The 22,896-nt window shown below is 39.2% G+C and overlaps 1 protein-coding gene across 2 annotated transcripts in view; it reads left to right on the top strand.

The window, feature by feature from the left end:
• Positions 1–3,093: 3,093 nt before the first annotated feature.
• Positions 3,094–22,896, top strand: part of DSC3 (desmocollin 3) — a gene marked incomplete at both ends in the record, with an annotated part of 37,716 nt that continues 17,913 nt past the window's right edge. For both annotated transcript variants that reach the window (XM_082667987.1, XM_082667988.1), the window contains 7 exons: positions 3,094–3,162; positions 9,145–9,229; positions 11,055–11,254; positions 12,581–12,700; positions 16,752–16,907; positions 18,620–18,764; positions 21,524–21,687. In XM_082667987.1, the coding sequence (XP_082524113.1) occupies positions 3,094–3,162; positions 9,145–9,229; positions 11,055–11,254; positions 12,581–12,700; positions 16,752–16,907; positions 18,620–18,764; positions 21,524–21,687 (939 nt within the window). The remainder of the gene's footprint in view (positions 3,163–9,144; positions 9,230–11,054; positions 11,255–12,580; positions 12,701–16,751; positions 16,908–18,619; positions 18,765–21,523; positions 21,688–22,896) is intronic.

The raw sequence follows: 22,896 nt of genomic DNA, 5'->3' as shown, positions 1-22,896 counted from the left end.
TGGTGTCACCGCCCATATAAACCACTGAGGTGAGTGGGTGTGTGAGACCAGCACCTGTGGGCGCGGAGTTGTGCAAGGCAGCCTTCTCAGCGGGCTAGGAGTCGGCTCCCAGCTCCTAGGGTCTTTACCCTTTCTGTGGCCAGAGATCCCTCCTAGCTACAGAGAACTCTTCCTGATGACCTTAAGTTTGCTTTCTACTGAAAATTTGACAATTCACCTGGATCCCTGAAGTTTTAGACGTTAGCTTAAGATCATCTTCCATTTTTGATCTTCTATTTATTGCTGCTCTTACCCTCAAACTAAGAAGATAACAAGGAAAAATCATATTTCTTTCCCATTTTTGTACATTATTCTTTTAGTCGTGACTTCCAACTGACTTCCAGTTTGGGGTACAGGGTATTAAAATAAAGACATTTCAGAATAACTCTTTATGCCTTATGATGTCTCATGATGATTTAAAATTAATTTTATTATAGAAGGCATCCAGTTCTAACTATATTCAAACTAAAGCTCAGGTTTTAAATAAATTTTCAACAATTTCATTTAAAATTATAATCTCCACAGCAGAAATAAAAGCAATTCTTAAATTTGTCTTCAAGTCATATTTATAATTATAACTGCCTATGAAGATTCTTTTCTAAATTATAAAAACACATTGCTTTTTATTAGGACTTTAATATACTCATGGTGGACAAATACATGTCTTAGCAAAACAGGAAATTCCAAGATAGTTATACTCCATAATGTTATTATTCAGTATTCATATTGCACCTAGAATTTTACAATACAAATAGAAAATATCACCAATATGCTTTCTTACACTATTTCTGGAATAGATTCCTATAATTTTTATTTTGTAGAAGCTAAACATAGAAGCTCAGAGTAACTGTCATATATAGTCAGTAGGTTTAACAATCGCCTTAATTATACAGCAAATGATAGCTATCTTATGGTTTTAGTCACATGCAAGACAGTAGTAATCAGGTCAGACTCTATTAGACAAAGTTGAAATCACTGAAAACTAGGGCTACTGAGCATAAAGAAAAACATTTCAAATCTTTTATTTCCTAAATATTAAGGAAAAGCTATATCATGGCAGAAACAGGTTCATTAATGAAGTTAATGAGCGCATTAACTCACCCAAAGTGATCATCTTTCTTACAGATTGAGTGGATGATTCTCCATCTCCTCTAGGATGAAATTCAACTCCTCAGCCTGGTTTGTTAGAAGACTACCTTTCTAACCTGATTCTCAGCACAGGTCTTCCATCCAGTGGTTCTGAAGAAACTCTTTCCTACTTCCTTGATGTGGGAAACCCTTACAAGACTCCTGAGAGCTCTGCTAGGGCTATTAGTATGGTCTTTGCCCAAAACATGTTCCTACCCTTCTCCTTGGTTCTTATCTCAAACATTATTTAGTTCTGGAGGCTGAGGGTCCAAAATCAAGTGCTAGCCAATTTGCCTTCTGATGAGAGCTATCATCCTGGCTTCTTTCTAAAGTTGGCCTGGGGCCAGAGGATACTTTGAGAGGCTTGGTCTTGAGGTCATGGGTCAAGGTGAGGGTCTGGAGGATGGGAGGTGAAAATGGTTGGAGTGAAGTATGGAGAGCGTTCTCTGAGGTTGGAAGAGCTCTTCCATACGAGGCCTCCAGAGGTGAAACAGGGTCTCTGATGGGTGCATAGGAGCCTTGCATGCCTCAGAGGTGGGACTGGGAAGCTCAGCTTAGGGTTTGAGACCTGAGAGCTTAGGCCTGTGAGTTTTAGGGAAACACGTGGCTTAGACAAGCAGCCTATTGGGGTGACTAGGGTGGGATGAATGAAGGCCTTAGTGCCTTCTCTGATTAATCTGCAGTGTCTGAGGGTCCTGACCTTGGAACTTGTGCACGGACTTTAAGAAGCAACAGCACATATGTAAGAGGGAGTTCATCCTGAGTCTACTAGGTGGGGCCTTAGAGGACACAAAACTCAGTCTAGAGAGAAACAAAGGAATGTGCCCTAGTGTTGTAAGCTTCCTTTCTATTAAAAGGTTTAGCATACTGGGCTATGATGAATGCCTTTATTCCCTCATAGACTTTGAATTGCTTTGGGCAGGAACTGGGTTTTGTGCATTTTCTTTCCTCCAGCCCCAGTGCCTGTGCAACTCTGGGCAGTGATAAACATTTGTCGAATGATATTGAATCTGTAAGCCTCATTTTAGACTAGAAGCTTTTGTGTGGTAGATTTTTCTTTTACCACAAACCGAAAAATTGCATCTTAGTATAATTACCAGGTAATTACTCAAATCAATAATTTCATATAAGAAGAACAAATTCTTAGAAGACTCAGATAAGGCCACGAGATTGGCAGGAAATGAAAGCTTTGAGTGTAATCCCTCATATTTTGGGTGCGTGAAAATGGTAAGATATCAGAATTTCCTTTATTTGCTTTTAATTTCTGGTACAAGTGTCAGCTTATTCATGCCTCTTGGGATAATTTCCCCTCCCGTCCTTTATCTTATCGTGTGAGGCAAATTTGGGTAGAATACATATATTTTGCATTAACCAGGAGACTTTGCCCAGCATTTGATCAGATGTTGAAGGGAGGATCCGCTGGTCCAGTGACAAGGGTGTTGCTGGCACCCAGGAGCGCCCGTGTTGGGGCAGGGATCCCTGCAGGCGGTTTTGGCTTCCGCAGTAGGAACGCGCCAAGCATTGTCTGCGAGGAAGACCCTACTGAGCTTTGCGCGAAAGGCGTGGCAGCCGGGGGCGGAGGAGGGGCGTGGGAGAGCTGGCAGAGAGGGGGTGGCCTGGACAGCTTTCCCGCGAGCGAGCACCCGGCGCGGCCTCCGAGAAGCCTAAGGGCAGTCTTGGGCAGCTCCCCAGAGCTTCTCGCGGTGATAAAACTTGAGAAAAAACGAGGAGGGGCGTCTCCGCGTCTCCCGAGTCCAATCCTGTCTCAGGAGTGAAAACGCCCTCCGGCACGCAAACCTGAAAAAGTCCCGGGCGACGTAACGAGCAGCTGAAAGAAGTGCACCTCCGCTCCGCCGCACCTCGGCGGGCTCTGGTCTCTTACGTCCCGCCCGGTGCCTGCGTCCTCCTCTCCGGCCCCGCACCCCGATGGCTGCCGCCGGGCCCCAGAGCTCCCTGCGCGGAGCTCTCTGCAGGCAGCTACTGCTGACCCTTGTGGTGAGTGGAGCCCGGGCGGGGTGGGGCGCGACCACCTACCCGGAGCCGGGAGGCGGCAGGGGGTCGAATGGGCCCTGGTCCTGCAGGGGGAGCGGTGGGGGGAAGCCGACCGAAAGGTGACATCCGCGGCTCAGCTCCATGGGGGTGGGGGCGGGCGGGGCACAGACGAGCCAGATTCGGGGTCTGAGGGATGAGGATGGGAAACGAGTCCTCAGTCAGTTCCGGACTGAGGGTTTTGTTTCGGACTTGTTCGATTGTTTGAATTACGGGATGGGCTCCCGCTTCGCTGAGCTCTCTCGTGCGCCGTGGCGAGTGGGCCGGCTTGGGGTTCGCGCTCCTTTCCTGGCTCCTAGGGCTGGTGATGATGGTTGGGGTGGGTTTGGGTCGAGAGCGAAGAAGAGTGTTGGGTTAGGTTTTGGAGGAGCCCTGAGTGAGTTACAGGGGCTGACCCCCTACCCCAGGGTCCCCTGGGATGGGGACGCTGGTGAGAGGAGGGGTTGGAGCGGTGCCCCTGGGTGCCGGCGTTGAGTTACCTCTGAAAAATGGCTTCCAGGTTTTGCCTCCGTTGAAGCAACTCACCTGAGCGGTCCACCAGCGCTGGCCACCCGGAGTATACCTGGGGCGCGAGGCGTGCGCGGCTCCATTAGGGATGGGGATTGGGTCGGCGGTGTGATGGGGGAGTTGGGTGGGGCTGAGGGGATAGAATCAGGCTGAGAGGAGTGTTGGGAGAGGCGTGGGATTGGGTGGTTCTTTGTCCGGCTCCAGGAAGGACTGCGCAAGCCCAGAGCCCAGCCTGGGGGTCTTCTATGCCCAGGAAACCTGAGACCCAAGATGAGATACACCCCGAGAGGAAGGTACGGACAAGTCTCGGAGAACTCGCGATACACAAAACGAAAAATCGGGAATTCTGTGCGATTACGCGGAGCTGCGGGCGAGACCACGGCTGCGCTCAAGACGTGCTCTGGAAAGAAGCTGCGAACTCCCGACTGCCCCGCGCTTGGTCCGGTGGCGAGAGGACCAGCCTGGCTCGGGAGCAGGTCGACTCTGGCTACTTGGATTCTTGCTGCTCTCAGCCCCCAAGCAGGGCGTGTGGGTGCCAGCTTTGACCTCTCTTTGAATCATCGAGTTATGAATAATGGTTTAGTAGTTATGACCTAAGATATATTTATGGACAAGAAATTGTACAGATGAGGGCGTCGACCTGTCAGGCAGCTGTTCCAACAAAATGAGCTGATGAAATGACTCTTTACAAGTGGGAACTGCTCTCAAAGTGCGCTCTTTTGTGATATCTTTGAAAGTGTTTCCAGCTAATATGTTTAAAAGCATGAATTTAGTGTTTTGTGTTTTCCCTGCGAAAGGAATCCCGGAATGGGGAGAAGAAAACAGCGGAGGTGCTGTGTTCTCAAGATTTCTCGTGTATTCGCTGGAGGGGAGGGCGTGGAATGCGAGTATCTGTCCGGGTGGCGGGGTGTGGTGGTGGGAGTACTGGGGCGCGGCAAGGCAGGAAAGTGCCTGTACATCTAAACAGGGATAGCATCAGCTTTAGTGTATGACTTCCTTTAGGATTATTTTTTAAAAGAATTTCCTAAAGTTTAGATTAAATGGTCTGTCTGGAGACTTGTATACTAGAGAGTGTATATAGAATAATTTCTTTCACCTGCAATCCCCAGTTTACAGACAACTTCAATTTCTGTCCAGACGGATAAACTAAGACTTCTGTTGACCATCCTATATCTGTATTTCCTTTTGACTCCTAGGACTCTTCGGTATAATATTAAAGGCATAACATTTTAGAAACGCAGTTTTCATTTTATGGACCCCTTAATGGATTTCTCAAAGACAATTCCTTGTTTGAAGTGAGCTCTTCAACAGAAAACTGAGACTTTTAAGGTGTTAGCTTTCCCACTGAGCTGCCCCATAGGTTGTGGAATCTTCCCTTCTGCACTTTTCTCCTGAATCTGCATCCCTTTCCCACCTTTCTATCCTCAGTATACTCCAAACTGCTACAATTAACTACAATTCCTAATCATCCTTCCATACACATATACAAAGAAAAGGAAGAAAGGAGAGGGGGAAACTAGAAAAGAAACGTGTCAGATCATCCCATTATTGTTGAAAGCACTGAGTATCTCTTAAAATGTTTCTCCTTTTAAAGTAGCAAAATTGTTAGGAATGGTGAAAACTAATTCACATTAGCTCAGTTGCTCAGATGTCTTCTGCCCTGTTATAAATAATGAGATCCTTTTATATGTGTGTTGAATATTGTTTGCCATATCAAATCCACTTTGGGAATTATATTTACTATTATATATTATAAATGGTATGTACTTGGACATGGTTAATCTATCACTTGCTAAAAGGGCTCTTCAAAATGAATTAAAATAGTATTTTTCTTTATAACATAACATGCTTTTCCCCTTGGAGTATGTGAAATTCTGCCTGCAACCTATGTTGACAAACGGGCATTCTGTCTTTTCAGACTTTATAGCATTTGAGAATAATGTGACTCCTTTAACAGACTTTTTTGTTATTATTGTTCTTGATAACATTTGACATATTCAATTTTTAAAATAAAAGTGAGTATAATACTTTCTATTATCTTTTGCATTAGTGGGGAAAAAAGCTTAGGACAAATAAAATAAGTAAATGCGAACTAGTTTATTTCAAAACCACCATCTTAAGGAAGTCAGAGCTGTAGTATATATTTATATCAGTTCATTATCACCTACCTTCTTTAATGGAGATTATTGGTGCTCATATTGAGATACAGCTAAATGGTGCAGCACTCTCTGAGTCACTAAATACATGTAAGCTGTGCACATTTTTGGGCCCTGTTGTAATCCTTGTGGCAGTTGCCATCCCATATATGGCATCTCTGGTGACCTGCAGCTAATCATACTTTCCATTTAACTAGAATCCCATCATACAGAGTTTGGTTAGAAAGAAATTTAGTAGAATCATCAAAGCACTGAGAATACAGAAAGGTAAATCCTACAATTCAGGGTGGTAAGAACTTGAAAGTAAGATTTCCGTCTCTAAGATGGCAAGTGTCCACAGGAGAAACGACGAATTGAAAATTCTGTAACCGATATGCTCAGTCAAGATCTCCTTTATGTTTCAGATACTCTATAAATTTCTGTTCTTTGGCTTCTTTTTCCTCTATTGAAAAAGGTGTTATTTTAGAAAGCCTACCTTGCCTATTCACTCTAAAATTGAACAACAGCACAAAAATGAAACACTGACACGTATGCCTGTGTTTTCACTCTCCCTTTGGCATTAGATAGTTCTATCAGGATTTAATGATTTGTATGATAAGCTTTCTATGATACAATTAATACAATTTGGACAGTACTGTAAAGTGAAACAAAGCAATTCATTTTTCCCAGACTAGAGTAGATAATACTTTATATTATCATTTTTTAAAACTTAATTTGTTACATTTTAATTTAAAGTTGCTCGCAACTCTAAGTTTTATGTCAGATATTTAAAGTTGTCCTGGAGGGTTCTTCATTAAAATAAATTCTTTTATAGCTCAAATAGTCAATCCATAATTCATTAATCTTTAAAATTTTTTTTGTATGTTGTATTTTTTTGTTGTTGGGCACTAATTTGTACAAAAGTTACTTTTAAAATACCTTTAAAAGTCATTAGCTCATCATTGCTAATTAATGGTGGTTTTATTTTATTTTATGTTTTTACTTTATTTTCAGTAATATATGCAGTCCCCACAAACATAGTATCAAATTTCTTTATAATTCAGGAAACATGGCATAACTGAAATCTATATATGAATATCATCCTTTCCAATATCCCTTATATTAATGAATTAATTGTACCTGCTTTCCAGTGATGTACTATACAGCGACAAAGATGAATGGGCTGCTGCTATATATTCAGCATGGATCTATTTCACAAACATAATTTGAGGAAAGAAATCAAGTTGCATATAATTGGCATATGACTACATATATTTAAAGCCTAAAGTTGGCAAAACAAACCAATTTTCTTTAGGGATACATACTCATGGGATAAAATTAAGCAGAAATAGGGAAATAAATGATTTACAAAAAAATATCATTCATTATTGATATTTGGAGAGGTTGAAGTCAAGAAGAAAATGCAGTTAGGGAGAGTTATATAGGGACTTTGAAAATAATAGTAATGTTTTATTTCTTAACTTTGAAGGTAAGTGCCCTAGTGTTTCTTTTATTATTTCTTAAAATACACGTGTACTTAGAATATATCTTATGAAGAACAGTTAAAAAAGGAAAAAGAAACAAGCAATATAGAGGATTAGCAAAACCAATGCTATCATTTGAAAGTATAGACCAACCTGCTATGACTGAACAAGTGAAAAATAGAGAAGGCACAGATAAGACAATATTAGGAATAAAAAGAGGCACAGTTGTGGAGAGGACAGATGTTTTAAAAAGTAGATAATAATATTAATATATTATTCTAATTCATTTGAAAAGAGACAAAATAGGCAATTTTCTACAAGATACAAATTACCAACGTTGACTCGAGGAGGTATACAAACTGTAAATAGACTTATAAAGACACTGAATTGGAAGCCAAATGTCTCCACATACACACACTGTCATATCCATCAAGCCCGGACCTGAGATGGGTGAATTTTTCCATAATTATATGGAACAGATAATCTCTACCTTATATACATTGTTTCAAAGAACAGAAAGAAGTGGAACTCTCCCTAACTCATTTTATGAGGATGGTATGAAGTTGAAAAGTAGTAGCCTGATCTTACTTGCGAACATATATTTGAAATACTAAAATAAGTGGCAGCAAACAAAACCAATAATATATTTTTAAATATGTAAGGGCCTATTTATGGAATTTCAGTTCCATTCCATTCATCTATATGTTTGTCCTGACACTAGTACTACTCTGCCTTGATTATTGTTTTTTATAGTAAGTTTTGAAATTGGGAAATCTTTCAACTTTGTTCTTTTTCAAGTTTATTTGGGTCTTTGGGTCCCTTGCATTTCCTCAAGGATTGATTTTTAATTTCTGCAAAAAAAGTTATTTGGGATTTCAATAGGGAGTGCATTGAATTTGTTAGATGAATTTTGGGAATACGTCTTTTAATCTGTGAAGGTGGGATATCTATTGTGACTAGAATTGTTTGCTTAATTTTGTTTTCAGATTTTTTTATTGCTAGTATATAGGAACACAATCGGTTTTTGTATGTTGATCTTGTATCCTGCAACCTTGCTGAAACCACTTATTATTTTTTTGATAGTTTTTAGTGGATTCCTTAGGATTTTCTATGTACAAGATCATATCATTTGAAAATAGAGACTATTTTATTTCTTCTTTCCCAATCTGGATGCCTTTAATTTTATTTGTGTGTGTGTGTAATTACCCTGGCTAGAACCTCCAGTACAATGTTGAATAGAGGTGGTGAGAGTAGGCATCATTGTCTTGTTCTTTATGTCAGAGGAAAGCATTCAGTCTTTCTCTGTTAAGTAGGATGTTTTTCATAGATGCCCTTTATCACATTGAGCAAAATCTCTTGAATTCCTAGTTTGTTGAAAGTTTTTAATTGTAAGTCGGTGTTGGATTTTGTCAATTGCTTGCATCTATTGAGATGATCATATGGCTTTGTTCTTTATTCTTTTCTAAAAACTATGTTATTGAGGTGAAATGGACACACAAAAAGCTGTGCATATTCAATGTACACCAATTGATGAGCTTGGAGATAAGTATGTACCCATGAGAACATCATCACCATCTATCCCATAAACATATCCATTACCTCCAAGTTTCCTCTCACCTTCTTTATATATTATTATTATTTTCTTTTGGTAAGAACACTTAGCATAAGATTTACTCTCAGCAAAAATTTTAAGTATACAATACAGTATTGCTAGCTGTAGATCTCTAGGACTTAATATATCTTGCATATCTAAAACTTAGTTCTTTATTCTATACTGTATTAATGTGACCATTTTTTCCTAGGTCTTCAGTTTTGCTTGTGAAGCTTGCAAAAAGGTGATATTTCATATACCTTCCAAACTAGAGGCAGACAAAGTGGTTGGCAGAGGTGAGCAATTTCAAAACAGTGTTTTTTTGTTTTTGTTTTTGTTGTTTTTTGCGGTACACGGGCCCCTCACTGTTGTGTCCTCTCCCGTTGCGGAGCACAGGCTCCGGAGGTGCAGGCTCAGCGGCCATGGCTCACGGGCCCAGCCGCTCCGCGGCATGTGGGATCTTCCTGGACCAGGGCACAAACCCGTGTCCCCTGCATCAGCAGGCGGACTCTCAACCACTGCGCCACGAGGGAAGCCCAAAACAGTGTTTTTAAAACAGAAATTTAATTTACTTATGCTGGAAAGAGCATGTTATCCAATCTTTGCCTTTTGGAATTAGCCGGAACCAATAATTAGATACAAGTCAAGTTTAAAATATATGTTCTGTTCTTTAGAACTCTATAGAATTCTGTCATCGATTCTAATGAACATGTGCTAATCCGTGCTTTTGTAGTCACTTATGTTTTAACAGTAAAAATTACATAAAGAATTACATGTAGAATGTAGCCCTTTCATTACTCTAGGATTCTAAGCACTGGAGAGATATAGGTAAGGACCTGAGAGAATCAGAGCGGTATTTTTATCAATGCCATAGCTGCAGTGAGAAATATAACAAGGTGAACTATTCCATTCAAAACTGCGCTTAATCAGCCATTTGCACACTTGAGAAGTTAGGGAACCTCAACCTTTCCCAACAGCTGGGAAGCTCTGTCCAGGTGGACTTTCCCTGTGGTACAGGGAATATTGGAGGAAAAGCATCATGTTTTTTTCAGAGATATAGCTTGTCCCAGAGACGCCACATTAATTTTCAACAGTGTCCCATTTCTGGGAAGGAAGAAAGGAGAGGATGTAAAGAGAAGTCGGGGATGTTCCTCCAGGGGAATAGACCAGAGGTTATCACTCTGCTAAAAATGTGAACACGAGAGAAATGTGTCATCACTTCTAAAGATGTTCACTTCATTTTGACTTAACGTTTCCATCTGTGACAGATTTGGATTAAAGTGAAAACACTATACATGGGTAACATGAATCTTTTGAGATGATATTACTTAAGTGAGTATTAGGTTATTACTTAAGTGTGTATTAATGTATCAGTTTGGTCTCTGTCAAAGCAGATAGTGGACGAATGGGATGGATTTGATACTTTTGATATAAGTATCAAAACACTTGTATGATACTTATATTTTATGACTTTTCACTTGGGAAAATTTCCAGGGGGAGAGGATTCCACATAGCATTTCACTGGGGAGCCCGGGAAAGCAAGGAACAGGAACACAAAGAGAACTCTGGGCCCCTGGGGCGTTGGTGAGGGTCAGGGTGGGGGGTGGGGGAGATGTGACAGAAAAGCGCTAGTGGGAAGAATTTAAAGATTTTTCTTACTTGACTGTTTGCCAAACTCATACACTCTGTCACTCTTTGTGTGAAACTTCTGGCTTAACACAGGTGTATCTTAAAAGACTCAGACTATATTGTTAAGGAAAACTTTTCTGTTTGTTTATCCAGCTGTGTGGGCGGGCATGTAGCTCAGCTTTGTCATGATTGCAACACACAGACGTCTTTAATAGGAAGATCATTTTCATAAGCCTCTTAGAAGCATATAAAGGTTTAAAAAACCTTATTTAATACAAATATACAATCCAGAATTGTCATTTTTTTAACAGAGAAAGTATTAACACTTAAAAAAATACATGTAAAGAGTCTTAAGATATTTGATAAATGCAGAGTGATTAGTTCATTTCATTTCACTTCAGGATTTTGAAGAAGATTGTATAAATTATTTTAACACTGTTTTTCTTTTTGCTTGTGTTTCTTACGTTACAACTTGGAAATTCCTACTTGCAGTTAATTTGAAAGAGTGCCTCGGATCTGCAGACCACATCCAATCCAGTGATCCTGATTTCAGAGTTCTAGAAGATGGGTCAGTATACACAGCCCATGCTGTTGTGTTGTCTGATGAGAAAAGATCTTTCACCATATGGCTTTCTGACTCAAAGAAACAGACACAGAAAGAGATTCCTGTGCTCCTGGAACATCAGAAGAAGGTATTCAAAGTACATTGATATTTTCAGGCATGTTTTTCTTCTCATTTAAATACTCTCATTAAAGGTTGCAAAGAAGACAAAAGAAAAAATAGGCTTTATTTTCTTTATCTTTTCTCTTCCTTCTGTTTGCTTTCCCTTCCTTCCTCCTCCCTTCCCTCCTTCTCCTTCCCTTTTCAACACTGATTAGACATTGGATCTTACTTTGTTAAATCTAAATGACACCTCCTCTGTGAAGGTTTCTTCCACCTCTAAAGTCTACTTGCTTTTGTGTGCCAGTGTCAGTTTGGTTATCCCTCTGTTGTAGCATTGGGCATTTTTTATTAGCACAAACAATTTACCTGTCGTTGCTGAAGGGCACGAATCAATCCCTTTTGTGTTTATAGCCTCATTTACACCAGACCCATAGTCAATAGGTACATGTTAAATTAATATTAAGTGCAGTAGTTCCCAGTGAATAAGAGGTTGATTTCAAGTGCCACAGTGATTCTGATGTTAAAATAGGATGGAAATCCTGGAGTATGTATGCGTCTGAATGGTATTAGCCACCACTCATTGATTGTTGACTGTAGTTCTAAATTCCGTGTCATGAGGAATGCCGTTGTGAAAGTACTCACTGGATTACAACTAATCGATGTGAAGTGTATTAATGAAAAAGTCATCTAAATGCTTAAATGACTGCTTAGATGGAAATCACTAAAAACTCCAATAGTACTTTCTACAGTGATGGAAAGGTTCTGTAATCTGCACTGTGTGATATGGTCACCCAATATTAATGGCTACTGCTACTTAGTATGTGGCTAGTACAACTGAAGGGTGGAATTTATATTTTATTTAATTCTAATTAGTTTAAATAGTCACATGTGGCTTGTGGCTACCATATTGGACAGTGCAGGTAGAGTGTTCAGGCAATGAAGAACATGCATTATCTCACTATAGTTCACCTGAGAGCATGAGGTTTTAGCAGAAAGAACAAGTAAATGCTGTCTATAGATTGTCTGAAAGAGGATGTGTTCTCCATCTCATTTTGGGATGGAACAGGAAGAACTGAGAGTACAGTGATAATTTTCCTAACCTGAAAGTATGGTCAGTGTTGTAAAGGTATGTGAAATTAAATTCTTTGGTTCATGAAACCTTTAAAGTCTGGATACATTCTTTCTTATCCTTCGAACACAAAGAAGACCTTATTATCTGGTCTTTAGTTTCAGCATGGAAATTCCTGACACTGAGCCTCCAGAGAGGTGTTAGATTTATGGTCCATCCACTGTTTTACAATGAAGTAGGCTGTGATGCTTTTGTTTATTGTTAATTTTCTTTCTCTAAATTCAGGTACTGAGGAAGAGACACACTAAAGAGACTGTTCTCAGGCGTTCCAAGAGGAGATGGGCGCCTATCCCCTGCTCAATGCAAGAGAATTCCTTGGGCCCTTTCCCTTTGTTCCTTCAACAGGTAGGTTTTCCATTCCTTCTGATTGGGATTGCTAAATTAGTTCCAAGAGTCTGTTTTGTCCAGGTTTTAATAACTCTTTAAACATTTAAAAATCAACAGATTTGATTGAAGATATTCATGGAGAGTCATAAAAGTACATAAAATGGGAAAATCACTAAAAAGCTAATAATGAGAAAAACTAGAAAATCACTAAAAAACTAATAATAATAATATGAGAAAGACTCTACAGCCACTAAATGATCTTTATTAGTTTATTCATTCACTTAGCAGCCGGCTATAGAGCACCTACCCTGTCCTGTGGAAGGCACTGCTCTAAGTACTGAAGCTAGAAATACATTTAGTCATGGCCTTTGCTGTCATGTATTTTATGAGTCTAGTGAGGAAGACAGAAGTAGGCAAATGATTGCAATACTGCATGACGAGTGCTGAGATGGGGCTGGGTCGGGGTGATTTGAGAATTCATGGGCTGAAATGCTGTAAAAAACAGAAAAAAGACTTAGAGGGGGAGGCATCTGAGCTAAAGCCTGAAGGATGGGAGAGTGTCATGCAGGTAAGTCACTGTGGAAGAAGAGAGGGGGACAGAGGTGCAAGCAAGCATGGCTCCTCGTGGGAGCTCACAGAGCTTAGTCTTCCTGTGTGTGATGGGCGTGGAGCAGGGAGATGGGGCAGAAGAGGCAGGTAGGGTCCACCCAGAACTGGCCAGGTGTGCTCTGCTAGATAGTTTAACTTTTTCCTAAAAACAAGACGTTTTTAAGCAGGGTCAGGTTTACTTTGCATAAAGATCCAAATGGAATATACACAATGGAAATAACGACTGAGTTGAGGCTATGGCATTATGCTTGCCTTTTTCCCTTACATTTCTATTACTGTGGTTGATGTTTAATACCAGTGGTGCCACCTGTGTCCTACTTGTTTATGTTTTTAACTATGCTTCCAGTGTCTTTCACACTTGTAGAAAATTCTATCCAGTTCTGGACCCTGGTTTCTTCTCTTAGATTATTGTACTTTAAGCACTGGTGAAAGCGTATTAAGAAATGACTTCTGTTTACCAAACTTATACTGGTCAGAGGTAATTTTGGTCTTTGCGCTGTTAAACCAGTCACCACTTCTAGTCCTCATTTCCTTGTCGTGTGTCCATTTGATTTAGCCGACCTGTCCCTCCTTCACGTCGCTTCTAGGACAACATTCACCTAGTTTTCCACTTTTCTCACTGGCCACTCCTTCTTAGTATGTTTCGCTGGTTCTTCTTCATTCCCACATCCTCCTAACCCTCACCACCCTGACCCCTCAGTCTCTAAATTTGGAGAGCTCCAGGGCTCAGACTATGAACCTTGTGTAATGTTTATTTATATTCACTCTCTCGGTGATCTCATCCAGCCTCATAGCTTTAAGTACTTTTTTTTTTTTTTGCGGTACGCGGGCCTCTCACTGTTGTGGCGTCTCCCGTTGCGGAGCACAGGCTCCGGACGTGCAGGCTCAGCGGCCATGGCTCACGGGCCCAGCTGCTCCGCGGCATGTGGGATCTTCCCGGACCGGGGCACGAACCCGTGTCCCCTGCATCGGCAGGCAGACTCTCAACCACTGCGCCATCAGGGAAGCCCCTAAGTACTTTTTATACATTGGAAACTTAAGACTTCATATCTCCAGCCCAAGTTGCCTAATTAATATTCCCACTTGGAATTTCAGTAGACATTTCAAACTTAACGTATAAAAATCAAATGTTTGCGTTTTCTTATAAAAAATATCCTCCCCTCTCAGTTAATGGCAGCTGCATCCTTTCAGTTCTTGAGGCAGTGGAGTCCATTCGGTAAGGTTTTAGTTGCAGAGAGCACAATTCTCTTTAAGGAATTAACAGAGGGATTTACGATAGTGTATTAAACAGTTTACAGAATTGTTGGGAAGGCTCAAGAAACAAACTTTAGGTTGAATTTTCAGGAACGAATCTCCTATCTACCCCACAGAATCTATAGCCAAGGGACATACTGCTTTCTTCATGATGGGGAAGCCAGTCATTTTAGAACCAGAGTGCCACTGCCATGGTCAGGAAGCTGCACTGGGCAAGGACCACAGGCAGGAAGCTGCTCCTCCAACTGCAGCTCCAAAACAATCTTAACTGCTCCCATCAGTGTTCACAAAATGATTGATCTATATCCTGTCTCTCAGCATCCACGAAGTCTGTGAAAAACCATTAGAACTTCTGCTGCTGCAGGAAAAAAGAAAAAAAAATTGCACCACAAAGAGTCAGCAAAAACAGTAGAAGCAGCAAAAAGGAGGCATCTGTCTCCCTTATGGCTTCCAAATTTCATGCAAGCACACCTGACTGTCTGTATTTTAATTCAGAACTCTTGTTTCAAGAGACCCTGGAAAAGGGAGAGTTTTTGGTTTGTTTTTATCTGAATCTTTCTAATATCTACACTATGAGAGGACACAGTAGAAGGAGGTGAAATCGATGTTGAGCCCCAATTTACCATATCCATCCATTCTTTATAGTTAAAATTTTAATTCCTGTATTATAATAGGATAAGGATATAGCCACATTTTACCAAGATGTCAAATCATAGTGGCTAAAGCATGACAGAGATTTAGTCCTTTCATGTCAACGTGTGATCTGGTAAAGAGATTCTAATTTGAGAAATCACCAGGGGCCTAGGATTCTTTCCGTTTTAAGCTTGGCCATCCTTCCAGGTTGAAGATGGCTCATCACTGTGTCCCACTGAGGGAACACAACTCCTCCACTTTCTAGAGTACAGTCTGGATCCTGCATGTATTATTATTATTATTATTATTTTGCGGTACACGGGCCTCTCACTGTTGTGGCCTCTCCCGTTGCGGAGCACAGGCTCCGGACGCGCAGGCTCAGCGGCCATGGCTCACGGGCCTAACCGCTCCGCGGCATGTGGGATCTTCCCGCACCAGGGCACGAACCCGTGTCCCCTGCATCGGCAGGCGGACTCTCAACCACTGCGCCACCAGGGAAGCCCCTGCATGTATTATTTTTGCACACACCCTATTGACCTGACTTTTTTGTGTGGTCATACCTAATTGCAAGGGAGACTGAGAAAAGTCTTTCTTCCAGGCAACCTTGTGCTCAACTGTAAATTCTAATACTAAGGAAGATAGGCAGAATAGACATCAGGGGATACTTGCACCCACTGACATAGTGTCATCCCTGACTTCTGTCTTCACACCATGCAGCCAACCAACTGGCACATTCTGTTGGCTGTATCTTCAAATTATATCCAGAATCTAACCACTTCTCACAACCCCTATTGCTACCACGCTGGTCTAACAAACAGTTCTCTCTCCCCTGAATTCTTGCAGTAACTTTCTAAATGGCCTTCCTGCTTCTTCCTTTACCTGCCCACCCAAGTCTAATCTTAACAGAACACCAAGAATTCTCCTTCTAAAATATAAATCAGATACTACTCTTGTCTAAATTCTCCATTGGCTCCCCATCTGACTCCAAGCAGAAGTCAGCATCCTTGGAATCTCTTACATGCCGTGGCCCTATTACTGCATTCGTCCTCCTCTCCGACTTCCTTTTCCCATAGTTCTGTCTATTCCAACTACAGTGGCCAACGACCCTGGTCTGGTTGTTTTGCACTTCCTGTTTCCTCTGCCAGGAAGAGTCTTCCCTATTTATTCTCATTCTTTTAATTTTTGTTAATTCCCCTCCCTAAGGAACATTACAACTGGCATTCCTTTCAACAGTATATGAGAATCCCTGTTTACCTCACCCCTGTCCACAGTGGGTATTATTGCTTTTTTCTACCTTTGCCAAATCACTAGATGGGAAACTGTGCCTTAATATGAGGTTGTCTTTGGCTACTATTTATGTTGAAAATTGTTTTCATTAAATTTGAGCAGTTTAAAAAAATCTTTTGCCAAATTACCATTGTTCATTACCATTTTGCATGTTGATGAAGTGACAAAGGTGATTATTATATTATTAAAGTCATCTCTTTAAAATAAAAAAATATATAAACATATAAGTTGTATTTAAAAATAGCATTTTCATGAAAAATTTTTTACATATGCTTTTTCCTCTTAGGTTCAATCTGACGCGGCACAGAACTATACCGTCTTCTACTCAATAAGTGGGCGTGGAGTTGACCAAGAACCTCTAAACCTGTTTTTCATAGAAAGAGACACTGGAAATCTGTATTGTACCCGGCCTGTGGATCGTGAAGAATATGATGTTTTTGATGTAGGACTTTTATTGATACACATAACTTTAAATGATTAAACTATAATCATAGTTTAAACTAAACTTCTGATAGCGCATCTACTCTTTCCTGTCTTCTGAACTTCTTCTTAGAGGGGATCTGAAAGACAAAGGAAATAGATTGTGTAATATTTTGGAATACTTGGTCTGCTCTTTATCTCAACTTGTATTAGGTAAGCCTCAAATGAAGCCAAGAAATTTAATTGTATTTGGATGTAAATTCCAGCAAATTTGCAGGAGTTGATTTTGCTTATGAGATTCTCTTTCTCTCTCTGGTCGTGGTACTTTCTCCTCTCTCCAAGACAGGGCCACAGTTGATTGGAAGGGTCCTCTTCCAGTGTCCCTCTTCTGCTCTGTGTTTTTTGTTTTTCCTTTTTTGGTCTTTGTTCCACCTGTCTAATTATCTGATGATATCCGAGAAGTATATAAGGAAGCAAAACTGGGAGACCAAGTCCAAACAAGGCATAATAAGCCAGCATTCTGATGCGGATGAACTTACATCAATGGGGAATCATTCAGACAATTTTCAGTGTAATATGGTCAATGCTCTGGGGTCATGTGGTACAGGGGGACCGATTCCCCATAGGAAAGAGGGATTCTCTTCCTAAATGAAGAGGGAAGAGATGCTGGGTAAGTAAACTTGACTGATGTTCACCACATGACATTTCTTTGCTCTTGGCTGGAAAAATTTCAACTCAGTGTTGTAATCACATGCTGAATAGAAATACGTTCTATTTGTCCACCGATAGGGGTCTAGTTAAATAAATTACAGTATGTCTATGTGGTAGATTATTAGACTGCCAATAAATCCCATTTTCAAAGCATGTTTAAGGGCTTTGGGAAATGGTTACAGCATAAAGTCGTTTGTTTGCTTTTTGGAAAAAAAGGATATAAGCTTACAGTAGTATGATCTCAATTTTGGTGTACAACTATATACACAGAAGGGACTGAAGGAATACATCAAATGTGAACAGTACTTATCTCTGGGTAGTAGGTCATGGATTTTTCTTTTCTTCTTTTGTACTTTACAGAATTTTTAAATTTATCATGATAAGGATGTTTCTTTTATAATTGAAATAGTGCACCTTTAACTATGGAAAAATTGTTTATATTAAAAAATCATTTAAAAATGAAAAAAAGAAATAAGTTCTATTTGACATTACATTGCTTTTGATTAATTAGTAACGTGGAAACTGTTAAATGTATTTTGTTAGAAAACCTCTTACAAATATGTGATCTATGAGGTTAAACAATAAAGGGGCTCAGTAGTGACAAAGTTGGGACTCATTGGCTCATTTAGATGATATAGTCAGGATTTTCCCCATTGCAGGGAGGTTAACTGTTCTTCCCAATACAATTTTATGATTATGGGGAGAATAAGGACTGTAATCCACGTCTCCATATTCACATTTAATTCCTTAGTCTCATGACCTGAGTAGTCTCTGATTCTCTGTACTCTGACCTAGGTTTTATTTGAAGTGTAGGCACTTCTACCAAACATTGGATACTTTTAACTGTAGTTAAAGTCTTTCTATGTTTGATGTTTTGATAACTAAAGAAGCATTGAATAGGAATTTTTGAAGTGATTTATTATTGAAAAGATTTGCAGAGAAGGTAGTAGATAAAGCATAGTATTCTTTCATGCTGGAATCTTTTATAATGGACTGTTGAACTAGCTTTTCACTGTTTTACAGCTGATTGCCCATGCGTCAACTGCAGATGGGTATACAGCAGACTTACCTCTTCCACTGCCCATCAGAGTGGAGGATGAAAATGACAACTACCCTATTTTCACAGAAGCAATTTATAATTTTGAAGTTCCAGAAAGCAGTAGAATTGGTAAGACAACTTTTAGGAGTAAAATGTGCTATGTTAAATGTTTATATACTTTGAGAGGTTGAGTTTTTACTCAAAGCCAGATCATCCTGAGATGACACTGGACCAATAGCTACTTACCAGAATACATTTAATCCTATCAAATCTAATCAATGTGTAATTTACAAGGTATTATAGGAGTTTGTAGTGTTGTTGGTATGATACCAATGAATTATAAAGGCAGATAACAGTTATTCAAGCTTTGTACCATATTTGGCTTATATACTTTATTTCATCTTATTATTATGTGGGTTTATCATTATTCCTAGCTCCAACGGAGGACATGCAGGGTAGAATGTACGATAAAACTAAAATCAATGTACATAGTTTTATTAGGTTTTATTTAGGAAGGTATTGAATGATATCCACTGAGGATACAATTTTTTAAGCTCTTATCTATATTGTCTCTTCTCTTTAAACTACTACTTTACTACTTCCAATTTAGAGTGAATACAGGAATAACTTTAGAGAAACTTGCATTGTGTGTTCTCCATCCTAAACACTTGCTCTCACATGTGGAAAACCAAAGTGTTTCACTTCAATAGGCCCTTAAATGTGGCATTCTTTTTTTTTTTTTTTTTTTTGTGGTACACGGGCCTCTCACTGTTGTGGCCTCTCCCGTTGCGGAGCACAGGCTCCGGACGCACAGGCTCAGCGGACATGGTTCACGGGCTCAGCCGCTCCGCGGCATGAGGGATCTTCCCAGACTGGGGCACGAACCCATGTCCCCTGCATTGGCAGGTCAACCACTGCGCCACCAGGGAAGCCCAAATGTGGCATTCTTAATGTCTTCTGAGACTTGCAATATGGAGAAAAACCACTCACAATAAAGTTGAAAGGAAGTGAACTCAACCATAGAGGATTAGCTAACCTGCTTATTAAAGTTTCTAGGAGTTACTTAGATCTTCAGTGGATTGTTGTAACTGCTTGTTCCTTTTATATTTTAGTTTGATAATTTGATGTCATAGATGTTAACCTCTTTATTACTCATGTGGTGCAATTAAAAAAATTATTGTTGCTTTGGAGTTTAGGAAACCTAGTTTTTGATTCAGGGTCTGTTATTATTTCACTGTGGGAACTAATGGAAGTTCCTTTGAGTTCTCTGATCTATAAAATGAGTTAATTATGTTTGATGACTTATAATGTTTTTAACCTCACAAGTCTATGACTGTTACATTTTTCTATTTTCAAAGAGGGATGATTGGTTTTAGACTCTTTGTTGAACATTCTGTTCTCTTTGGTAGTAACAGAGAAGGATCTAGGGCAAACACTTTGATGCCCAGATTAACCCAGAATACTTTAAGCATATCACACCAGTAGGTTCAGCCCTGTTAAGGCTGTGGTACTCTGAAGGTGTTCTCTGAGTTTGCCTTAACTCACACACAGAGGGTTTGGGCAAAGGGTGCTCAATGAATAGTGAAATATAGCACTCATGGAAAAGAATTTTCAAGTCAAGATTTTAGGAAGGTTTTATGTAATAAGTAAAGGAGTTCTGTATCCAGAGAATTAAAATAGTGTTTATGTCTTCCTGACTGTCAATGAAATTGCAGGAAGAAAATGTATGTCTTATAAAGATTATAAACAACTTTCTATGAAAAGATAATTTATTTTCTTATAATAATAAGATTATTACTTCATGTCTTCATATTGATCCACTGCAGAAATCTTTTTGTTACTTTTAAGTATGTATTTGGACATTCTCTACAAATTTATATCTATATCTATGTATACATATATATGTATACACATATATATATACTTAAGCACACATATACACACATATATAAAGTTTAAGGATATAATGACAAAATTATTTAAAACTAATACTTCCTTGCATTAATAGTTTTACTTGGCTTTTATTTCCCTCAAATATAAAATTTCAATGAATATATATATACATATATATATATGTATATGATTTTATGTGTCTATGTATTGTTCCTCAGGCCAACCTCACATACAGGGCTATAGGCAAAGTGGTTCTATGTATTATAATTTCATGGGCATTGGAACACTATCCTTAGACTATAAAAATACCACCTGTATGTACTCTTTGATACCTGAAGTCCTTTATCAGAGCAATATTCTTACTTTCCATACTGATGAAAAATACTAATAGCTCTAACTGCAGAAACAGTTAACTTAAATTCTCCCTGAATGGTAAATAGTATGAAATAAGATTAAGTGGGGCTGGGGGCAGTGAGGTTTGGATACAAATCTGGTGAAAGAGAAGGAAGCAAATCAAGAACTAGCAAAAAATAGAATAGAAAAGAGACTGAGATGTGAAAGGTCAACTTCATCATCTATCCAGTTATAACCCAAGTCAGCCTTGATTTAGTTATTAATCAAAACTTTGATTTAAAAAAATCTGATTGCTTAGGAGACATGGTTTCTCTCTCCAGCTAGGTTAGTTATTGCAGTATGTGGGAATATGTGTTGAAATTATTCTTGGATGCCTTTTAAATAAGTTTTTAATAAATTTACTATCAAATAGTTTAAGCTGTGAGCAAAGTAAGAGTATGCCTTGATTCTCAGCATCAAAGTGTTTCATATTGTAAATTTGAAGTCATCTTCATCAGTACTGTGTAAAGATGGAATATCTCTGGTAAGAAATACATCGTAAATGAGGTTTCCACCATCACTGTTAGAATTTGAGAAGTGTAGATATGCCTAAACATATTTTGCAATTCTGGAAAGTAAAGACTCTTTTTTTAAACATGTAGGTACTACAGTGGGAGTGATTTGTGCCACAGACAAAGATGAACCAGACACGATGCATACGCGCCTGATGTATAGCATTTTGGAGCAGACGCCAGGAAAACCTGGGATCTTTTCTGTGCATCCCAGCACAGGTGTAATCACAGTATCTCATTATTTGGACAGAGAGGTAGCTTTAACAATCTGTAGATTATCATTTTACTTGGGGTTGAACCCACCACCCCCAATTTACTATAATTTGCTATCCTGTGGATTAGGAGTTTCTCATTTTATTTTATTTAGGCGTAAGACAATAAGAATTCCTGGCTATGTTACCTGTTTTTATATTATTTCTATTTCCTTATGTAAGAGAAACCATGAGGAATAGAAATAAAGATCAACTGGTGTTCAGAAGGGGTGAGAAAAAAAGATATTGTTATGAATGTTGATATTATTGAATAATACTTTATTCCTTGTGTATGGCTAGTTGGTTCCAGCTCAGTGTTCCAGCTCAATTCTCATGTAGGACAATTAGTGTTGCTTGTTCCATGGGTATAGATTATACCCTGATCCCTATCCAGTTATTATAGATATGTACTTTTAATCAGGAAAGGATTAGTTGAGATAAAGTTGATTATTAAAAATCTGTAACACTATTTGGATGATAGTAATAGCATATTTTTACGTGTATAGCACTTGACGTTCAAATTCTTTATGCATAATTTGATCTCATCTTTATAATTTCCTTGTTTGATTAGATAGAGGTTATATCCAATCTATAGGGGAGAAAGGTGACAGAAGGATTGATTGACTTGCCCAGGTCAGATTACTGCACTGAATCTTCTGATCTTGCTCTTGTCCATTTCATCAGCCCATATTTAACTCAGAGTCTTGCATTATTGACTGAGGCAGATCAATCAATTTCATATGTACAAAGTAGCTTTATTAGAACACTTCAGTGGTTCCCACTAAAACTAGAGTAACATAAATGGAAGGATCGATACGACTGGGAGACATATTATAAAGAAGAAATCAGCAGGATTTGATGTCAGAGCAAAAGGGAGAGGTGGTGAGAACCTATAAAAAAGAATAAAAAAGAGTACAAAGGTTTTATTTATTATTATTTTTATTTTTGTGGGGTCAGGACATGCTATGTGATAAAATACATAATGGCCATAATAAATGGGAAAGTTTGAAGGGAACAATATGAATGTGTTTTGAATCTGTGGAATATTTAGAGATGATACGGTAATCAAGTGAAAACAAGGATTTTCCCTAATTTTTCAATATTGACAAATGAGGCTTAGAGAAATTAAATAAGTTAAGGTTACACAGCTTGTAAGATACAGATTTGGGGTCAAATCCAGATATGCTTGCTTGATCAAAAAAAATATAATGG

Source organism: Grampus griseus (genome assembly GCF_964374135.1).
Source record: "Grampus griseus genome assembly, chromosome: 12".
Taxonomy (NCBI): domain Eukaryota; kingdom Metazoa; phylum Chordata; class Mammalia; order Artiodactyla; family Delphinidae; genus Grampus; species Grampus griseus.
The sequence above is the reverse complement of the archived record's forward strand: the minus strand, read 5'-3'. Positions and strand labels throughout refer to the sequence as shown.